The following is a 9,491-nucleotide window of genomic DNA, read 5'->3' as shown; positions in this document are numbered from 1 at the left end:
GCTACAAGGTTCAAGCTATTTCTCGAAGATCGATCTTAGGTCAGGATATCATCAGCTGAAGGTGAGAGATCAGGATATCGAGAAGACTGCATTCAGAACACGATATGGACACTACGAGTTTTTGGTTATGTCGTTTGGACTAACCAATGCTCCAGCAGCATTCATGGATTTAATGAACAGGGTTTGTAAACCGTTCCATGATAAATCTGTGATAGTCACTACTAGAAAAACAACCTTTTACGACGCGCAAATTACGACACTCATTGATCTATGTTACGCAAAAGAGAGTGACATTAAAAAAGAGTCATCTATTAAAAAAATTTAAGGATTTAGGTCACGCATTACTGCGTGCCCTTAAATTAATGTCTCATGTAAAAAAATTAAAAACACGGAGGGCACTTTATCTAAAGCGTGCGTCCTTTGTGAATGTCGCTTTATATTTTTTTTTTAAGAAACACGCGTCTCCTTCGTCTTAGAGGGAAAATGAAATCCCCAAATTTTTTAAACCCCCGCCTTCTTCTCCCTTTCATCTACCCCTCACCCACATCCACTGCGTTCAATCCTCGATGCCTCTTCTAGCCTCAGACAGTGCCGATTAAAAACTACAATTCATCAATCATCAATCGAAACTACCAATTGAACAAGCCCTAATCGACACCTCCACCTTCTCGTCTCTCCTTCTCCACCAGGTTTTATCGCATCTCTATCCTCCTCCTTCTCGTCTCGCCCTCTCCATTGACAACACCAACACCATTGTCATGATCTATTCCAACACCCACCACAATCAAAATTGATGAAACCATACCTCCTCCTGCTTCCAACGCCTCAAAATGGATTGCAGATGTCGACGCTTCTTGTTTTTAATATCCCATTTCTTTCAAAATCAAATCGACCCAAAACCCTAGTTCTTGTTGTTCAAATCAATTTCAATGTTGAACCTCCGACTTCATTGGTTTGAAGAAAAATATATTGGAAACAGTGTATCGGAATCCAGTAGTGGTGGTAATTGGTGAGAACGGTTCATGGAAAAGAACTCAATAATCTTAGATATTACAAAAAAATGGCTACATGAAGACCGGAACCATCCTAGTCACCCAGACCCACCATGTTGCCATCGTCTATGTTTCTAGGTAATCATAATCTGGTAAATATATATTGATGCTTTTGATACTGTGGTATCTGGAGATACCATGGGGATTATCGAATATTGGGATCCTACTACACTTCAGTTCCCTGAAAGTGGGTATGTTTTGTAATTGTGTGAAATTGTGAATACTTTATGATTTTCTTGTTTTGTTTGTTGTTTGGCTTCATATATTGATGTTTCTTGTTTGTTGGATTCTTCAGGGTTAATTTCAAGTTGAAAAGTGATACTGATTTGTTTGCGATTGTCAAAAGTAAAACTGCTATTTCTGCTATTGAGGTAATGATTTAAATTCAGTTTGTAGAGAGTAATAGCTATTATAAAATTTATTTTGTTGTAATTAGGATAAAATTTGTAATAAAAGAGTGTGTCACTCATTCACAGAAAGAAGATTTATTTCATGTAGCATCAATTATTTTTTAAATATTTCTGTTTTTTTCTTTTAGGTAAGTCTAGATGGCAAACAATTTGCAATCACATCACCAGATCGAAGAATACGTATATTTTGGTATAGAACTGGTAAACTAAGACGTGTCTATGATGAATCACTTGAGGTAAGTAAATTTACTCTTTTGCCCCCAGTTTCATGACATTTAAACGTATATATCCTTAACTATTCTGAAGATTTAACCTAACTTTGGTTTGTTTAGAATGCTCAAGATCTTCAAAGAAGCGATGTTCCTTTGTATCGATTAGAAGCTATTGATTTTGGGAGAAGAATGGCAGTTGAAAGAGAAATTGAAAAAACAGAAAATGTCCCACAGCCAAATGCACTATTTGATGAAAGCTCTAATTTCATTATTTATCCAACTCTCCTTGGTATTAAAGTAAGAAATTTTACCTTGTGCCATTTTGTTTTTCTCAAATTCTAAGGTGTATGCAGTAATCCGAAGATTTTATTTTCTAATGTTTTATTCATAAATTGGTGATAGATTGTAAATCTGCACACAAACAAAGTTTCCAGAATATTAGGGAAGGTGGAAAATAATGACAGGTTTTTAAGAATTGCTTTGTATCAAGGTGATCAAAGCAGTAAAAAAGTGCGAAAAATTCCTGCTGCTGCTGTAAATGTGAATGAAAGCAAAGATCCCATGACAGATCCTACTTTGTTATGCTGTGCTTTTAAGAAACACAGAATCTATTTGTTCAGGTATATATATATATATATATATATATATATATATATTTATTTTGTGTAAAAGTAAAATCATAGATTTATGATTGTTCATATGTTATAAAAATAAAAATAGCCGAAGAGAACCAGAGGAACCTGATGATGCAACCAAGGGTAGGGATGTCTTTAATGAAAAGCCTCCTCCTGATGAACTTATGGCTGCATCAGATATTGGAAAGTCTGTTACAACATCTCTTCCAGAAAATGTGGTAAGTAGCCTACTTTTTGCTTTTAAAATGATTTATTTGATTTTAATAAATAATAATTAATATCCTTGATGATATATATATTTACCAGATTATGCACACAACATTTCACATATTATTTTTTTGTTTTTTGTATGCCAAGATTCAATTTTTAATATTGTTTTATACCTTGGCAAGATTTATTGACTTTCCAACTCTATTACAACATAAGGAGTGTTGCCTTTCTAGACTGAATAGACCATCTAAACGAGACTAAATGACCATTAAAAATGCTAAAAATGAAAAAAAATACGAGTTATAAACTAACCTTTGGAACATGGATGAAAACCATCCTTTCTTCTTTGAATCTACTTTCTTATTTGTCTCTGCTTCATCATCATCTGTGCATCATTCCTCTAATTTTTGTTTATTCAACTACATTTATAAAGATCTTGTCATTTTTTTTTATGTTTTTTTTTACTTTTCAGCTCTAGTGGAAGCTCTGTCTGCATTAGTTCTTGTTGTTCTGTTTTTTGGTTCAAAAATTTGGAACTGCAAGAGCGAGCTTTTTGTCCTCACCTATTATGGGTGCATGGACATTGACTACTCCTTTTATTGGAATTTACAACATCATATATCATTACCCTTCTATTTTCAAGGCAATATCTCCACATTATATCTATCAATTCTTCTCAAGGAATGGCCATGAGGGATGGTTGTTGCTTAATGGTATGGTCCTTTGCATAACAGTTAAGAGCTTTCTTCCTTTTTTTTTTTTCATTTTTTAATTTTTTTCTGTTAAATTTCTGGATGGATAAATGATATCTGTCTCTTGAAAGTAATGAATGAACATATAGACTGGTTATTTATTGAGTAAATGACCATTTTACCCTTCTACCTAGAAGTGATGCTGAATAGAGGTTAAGTGTTTTTGAATTGATGTTTTAAATGATAAAAATTACTATTTTTTTGTTGACAAAACTACAAAATTGGTTTTGGTCCCTGAAAGATTTGAAATGACTGTTTTGCCCTTTTAATTTATTTTTTTTTATGTTTTTTCATATTTGTTTTAATATTTTATTAATTAAAAGTAAAAGGGAAAAATAGTCATTTCAACTTTCTTAGGACCAAAACCATAGGAATTTCTTGATTTTAGAACAAATCAATAAGAGTATGTTACTATTTTTTGCATTCAACTCTCTAAATAAATGATTATTTATTTTTTAGATAGTGTTTTACCTCCTCAAGTTTTGATCATTAATTTGATTGCTAAGTGTGCTCGTAAGGGCACATAAGTTAGCTTATAGTTCTCTTTCTGCTTTTCTACTCTTTTAATCCCAATCTGTCCTAACTATTTCTCTACGCCTGTTCATACTACTTCTTAAGGTATGGGCAATTGCAGATTCTAGACGACAAGGCTTTCTTGGCTTCAAAGAGTTTATTACTACAATGCAGGTAGTTTTTTAGCTTTATCTTCTTTCTCTTCTATCCACCATTTCTGTATACATGACCCTTTTCGGTGTGTGTGGTGATTGTAGTTGATTTCTATGGCACAAGTAGGACACACATTAAGTAGCGACCTCTTAAATTCTGATAGTAAGTTGTGTAACCACATCATCTTTTCTTTACACTTTTAACATGTAAATATGTAATATTTTAACCTTTGATTACCTTTCTTGTGTTCATGTTATGTTACAATGCAGTTGATTATGAAAATTTGAAACCACCTGTTATGGATAGTCTGGATGTCTTACTAGCTGTATGTATACCTTTCTCTCACCTCAGCTATATGCATGCCACTATGAGCCTAAAAACTAAATATATTTCTTGAAAGTTAACATGTTTGTTAATGTATGCAGAAGAAAAAGCGTCCAAAAAGTGATCCTTAAACTAACGGTAGTCCTGCAGTTGAAATAGAAAACTCAGATCCTGATGTTATGGGGCCTCAAAAGGTTTATAACTTTTATTGTGTTCATTATTTAAAGACATCATTTAAGCTTTATTTATATAAAGAATTAAAGATACATTTGATTATAATCAAGATTAAGGGAGACTTGTAATCATGTTTGGCATTCCTTTCCAGTAAGAAACAGAGTTGTATGATTATTTGTTAGTTTTATAGGAATGTATAACACATGTTAGCAATGTATTATTTTTGTTTAACATTTGAATGATTCTTTGTATGACATTATAATTTGTGCAATTTATTTTATATTATGCAATGGATTGTATTTTTTGTATATGGTATTTTATTTCTATTATAAGAAATTAAATGAAAATTTAATTTAAAAATTAATAAATATATAAATTTATTTTTTTTAAACATTTAAATTTACGATACGCAAAAATGTATGTCATCTTCATTTATGACATGGCCTTTCTTGACAGGGGCTTTCTTGATACGCATTGCGTGTCATTAACACGCGCGTCGTAAGGTTACGACACGTGAATGCGTGTCGTCTTCCTTTATGACAGGGCCTTCCCTGATACGCATTGCGTGTCGTAACCGCGCGTCGTAAATGCGCGTCGTAAATGCGCGTCGTCTATAGACGACGCGCAAAAGCACGTCGTCTCTCTTTATGACAGGGCCTTCCTTGACACGCATTTGCGCGTCGTCTGAGCGTTTTACGACGCTTAATGAGCGTCGTAAAAGGCCTTTTTTCTAGTAGTGAGTGTTCATAGATGACATTCTGGTTTGCTTAAAAATCCAAGAGGAGCGTGGAAGACACTTGCGAGAAGTGTTGGAAGTCTTGAAGAAGGTGAAAATGTATGGCAAGTTCTCCAAATGTGATTTTTGGATTCGAGAAGTCCAATTCTTGGTCACGTGGTCAACCAATAAGGGATAACGGTTGATCCAGCAAAGATTGAAGTTGTGATGAAGTGGGAACAACCGAAAAGTCCCACGGAGATCCAAAGCTTTTTGGGATTAGACGGATATTACTAAAGGTTTATCCAAGGCTTTTCTTCGATCGCTACTCCATTAACAGCTTTGACCTATAAAGGAGCTACTTATGCTTGGAGTGATAAGCACAAAGAAGCATTCGAGTTGCTAAGGAAGAAGCTATGTAAAGCACCGATTCTTTCTCTACCCGATGGAGTTGAAGACTTCGATGTCTATAGCGATGCGTCTGGTGTTGGGTTGGGTTGTGTTTTGACCCAAAGAGAAAAGGTGATAGCGTATCCATCTCGACAGCTGAAAGAGCATGAAAATAACTACGCCACTCATGATCTGGAGTTGGCAGCGGTAGTATTTGCTTTAAAGATATGGAGGCATTGCCTCTATGGCACGAAGTGCAAACTTTTCACTGATCATAAGAGTCTCCAATATCTCTTTAATCAGAAACAATTGAATATGAGGCAAAGACCCTGGCTAGAGTTACTTAAGGAATACAACTATGAGATACTTTACTACCCCGGTAAAGCCAATGTTGTTGCTGATGCTCTCAATCGGAAAGTCAGTCTTGAAAGAAAAAGGCCAAGAGCGTTGAGAATAGAAGTTGTCTGAACAATTATGGAGAGTATAAAGAAAGCTCAAGTAGAAGCTTCTGAGAAGAATGGCCGAAAGGAATAACGTTTGGGCAAAACGTTAGTGTTCGGTATAAAGAGTCACAGACTGAAGGTATTCCAAGATCGAATTTGGGTGCCTAAGTCAGGAGGAATAAGAGATCTTCTGATGGAAGAATCTCACAAAACCATGTACTCGACTCATCCCGATAGCACTAAAATGTGTAGGGACCTAAAACCCTACTACTGGTGGCCGACGACGAAGCTTGATGTAGAAAAGTATGTGGCCAAGTGTGTGACATGTGCTAGAGTTAAGGCACAACATCAGAAACCATATGGGATTTAGAACCTTTACCTGTACCTATGGGTAAGTGGGAAGACACCGCTATGGATTTTGTCACTAAACTGCCCAGAACAAAGAATGGTCACGACATGATTTGGGTGGTCGTTGATCACTTCACTAAGAGTGCGCACTTCATAGAAGCCAATGAGAAATGGTCTACGGATAAACTTGCGAATTTTTACATGAAGGAAATTGTGAGGCTTCATGGCATTCCATTAACGATTGTATCAGATCGTGATAGCCGTTTCACCTCACGATTTTGGAGAAGTCTACAAGAGGAATTGGGTACCAAGTTGTGTTTGAGTACAACTTACCATCCACAGACTGATGGTCAGAGCGAACGAAAGATACAAACACTTGAAGATATGCTGAGGGCATGTACCCTGGAATTCCAAGGCAAATGGGATGAACATTTGCCTTTGGTAGAATTTTCCTACAATAATAGTTTCCACTCAAGCATAAATATGGCACCTTATCAAGCTTTGTACAGACAAAAGTGTCGTACGCCGTCTTGTTGGCTTGAGGCTGGGGAAAAGATGTTTATGGGACCCGAGATAGTCCATCAGACTGCTGATAAGCTGAAAATAATTAGGGAGAGAATGTTAGCGGCTCAGGATCGTCAAAAGAGCTATGCTGACAAGAAACGACGACCGATGACTTTTGAAGTTGGAGATTCGATTTTGCTTAAAGTCTCACCGTGGAAGGGACTTATAAGATTTGGTAAAAAGGGAAAGTTACGTCCAAGATTATTGGACCGTTTAAAGTTTTTCAAAGGATTGGGAACCAAGCTTACAAGCTCAAATTACCCGAAGAATTGAATAGAATTCATAACACTTTCCATGTGTGTTATCTAAGGAAGTTAACGGGAGAAGTTTCCGACATGATTCCACTTTCGGAATTAACAATTGATGAGAATAAAAGGTTAATTTAAGAACCAGAGGCAGTCGTTGATCGTAAGACTAAGAAGTTGTGACGCAAGATGGTCGAATTAGTGCTTGTCCGATGGAAACATGCGAATGGACCAAATCTCACCTGGGAAACAGAGAGTGACATGATGAGTCACTATCCGCATTTGTTTGTTGATGTGTGATTCCGGGGACAGAATTATCCTAAGGGGAGAAAATTGTAACACCCGTGTTTCTAGGCTAGGCATTAATATTGATGTAATAGTCTAGGTTAACATTTGTAACTCATTTGGAAATAATAAAAACATATTATTTGAGTATTATGTGTTTTAGGCTTAATTGTTGTGATTTAAATGAATTAATGATAAAATAAGAGTTAAAACGAAATATTAGATAAGCTCGATATCGGTACATGAAGTTGTAGCGGTCGTTACGAGGATTCCGAAAATATAAAGAAATGCCGAAATCCGAGTTATAACGAAGAAATTATGACTTGTCGAAGTTTCGCGACAGAACTGGTATGCCACTGCGTGACTATGATAGAGCGATATTTAGCCTTAGTGATATAAAAGAAAGTCATAGAATAAGTTAAACCGAGAGTGTGCATTAAAAGAAATCTAAATCTGAATTCGTATGAGGAAGTTATGATTTTTCGAAGTTTCGACTTAGCGGTTTGCAGCCCAAAGTTCGAATATGAGATCGAGTGATTTCTAGCCGAAACAATCTAAACGAGGATCGAAGATCTCGTCGATAGCAATGCAACGGTAAAAAGAAAGATGAATACAGACGTCAGATGAAGAAGTTATGAATTTCTAACGGAGTTTTCCTGTCCCGGCCTACTAAAAATAATATAATAAAATTTAAATTCGAAATTAGCCGATGGAGTCTAAACAAGAGTTGTAGAGCATAATCCCATCTGCGCGTGGATATAAAGAACGTCGAAAACGAAGCTCGTATGCGAAAGATATGGATTTCTGAAGTTCGGGGCACGAACTTCAACCCATGTGTCAGAGCTCACGATGTAAGCATAGTGTTCATGACGTGAGCAGGTGATGGATATCCTCCATGGCAAGTGACCATGACGAACGCAGTGACCTATTGAGCTCACAACGTAAGCACTTGTGGCTCACGACGTGAGCATAGAAATTCATCCTCCTATAAATAGAAGTCGAGACCAGCCGAATTGGTTGCTCAATTTCTCTCCTCTCACTCCATGTTACCTCGATTTACGTGCAAGTTATACCCCCGAAGCCCCGGTATCATACCGAGACCCGAAGCGAGTCCCGAAGCTCCGAAGATCCCAAGAAAAAAAGAGTTTCTGAGCCGAAGCTCTGCTCGCAAGAAGCCCTGTGTGTGAAGAGATCACAGTTTCACCGAAGAATACCACTTTAAGAGCCGTAGTGCTATCTGAGCATCATCTTATCAAGTGAGTGCATAGTACCTTTCGTATACATGATTTTAATACAAGTATTGATGAACGTATTAGATATATGATATGAGTAAGTGTTTAGTTGCTTTCTATAACACACATATATGGATTATACTCTATGAAATATGTTCTATGTGATTATATACTATTTGTTATATGGTATGAGTATTGAATGAATATGATATATAGGTTTTAAGCTGTACATAAACAAGTATATTTTATCTACAAATATGTTGGGTAGAACATGGGTAGATAGTGATGTGTGATGAAATAAAAATGATGAGAGGCCTCGATGTGATTTTGATCTAGTCGTCCAGCAGAATATGGATGACGACCGCGGACTTTTCTAGACAGTTCAGTGGAACGCTGGCAAGCTCATAACCTGTAGGTGTAGTGAACTTGGATGTGACAACCTGATTTTTTTTTTTTTAATTTTTGCCCTATAAAGCTCAGCCAGTCAACTTAACTGAGTGTCATATGCATTTCTACTATCATTTAGCCTCGTCTAGAGTCCGTTTAAAGGTCCAAAGGTCAGTACATTCAAGCGTTGAGTATAGGAATTGATCGCGTACACTTCTGGCATCAAAATCGGACCATACACTCCAACAGGAGGAGTGCACGGTCTCACACATGGGTGTGCGGACGCACACCCCTCTCCTGGCAGCACACCCCGACGTATATATATGGTCCTTGGTCATTTTGAACACTTTTTCCACTTCTTCAAGTCTAGAACTCGTTTTCTCTCAAGTACCAACCATATTTTCTCCTCAAATCTTCAAATCAAGTAAGTGTTCCTTCTTTGAATCA

General features: G+C 36.5%; 1 protein-coding gene across 1 annotated transcript; it reads left to right on the top strand.

Annotated features, from left to right (window-relative positions):
• Positions 1 to 1,190: 1,190 nt before the first annotated feature.
• Positions 1,191 to 4,392, top strand: LOC128132284 (peptidyl-prolyl cis-trans isomerase CYP71-like). Its single transcript, XM_052768797.1, has 10 exons — positions 1,191 to 1,243; positions 1,348 to 1,423; positions 1,591 to 1,698; positions 1,795 to 1,971; positions 2,077 to 2,294; positions 2,395 to 2,527; positions 3,890 to 3,958; positions 4,042 to 4,099; positions 4,207 to 4,262; positions 4,363 to 4,392. The coding sequence occupies exons 1-10, from the start codon at positions 1,191 to 1,193 to the stop codon at positions 4,390 to 4,392; spliced, it is 978 nt and encodes a 325-aa protein (XP_052624757.1).
• The last annotated feature ends 5,099 nt before the right edge of the window (positions 4,393 to 9,491 follow it).

Source organism: Lactuca sativa, chromosome 2, assembly GCF_002870075.4.
Source record: "Lactuca sativa cultivar Salinas chromosome 2, Lsat_Salinas_v11, whole genome shotgun sequence".
Taxonomy (NCBI): Eukaryota; Viridiplantae; Streptophyta; class Magnoliopsida; order Asterales; family Asteraceae; genus Lactuca; species Lactuca sativa.
This window is presented reverse-complemented; position numbering and strand designations above follow the sequence as displayed.

Excerpts from the sequence above, each read along its gene's own strand:
- LOC128132284 (XM_052768797.1), top strand. The coding sequence starts at position 1,191 with ATGGGGATTATCGAATATTGGGATCCTACTACACTTCAGTTCCCTGAA. Across the intron at positions 1,699-1,794 it reads TCTATGATGAATCACTTGAG|AATGCTCAAGATCTTCAAAG; the intron begins GTAAGTAAATTT and ends TGGTTTGTTTAG. Across the intron at positions 2,528-3,889 it reads CATCTCTTCCAGAAAATGTG|GTATGGGCAATTGCAGATTC; the intron begins GTAAGTAGCCTA and ends CTACTTCTTAAG.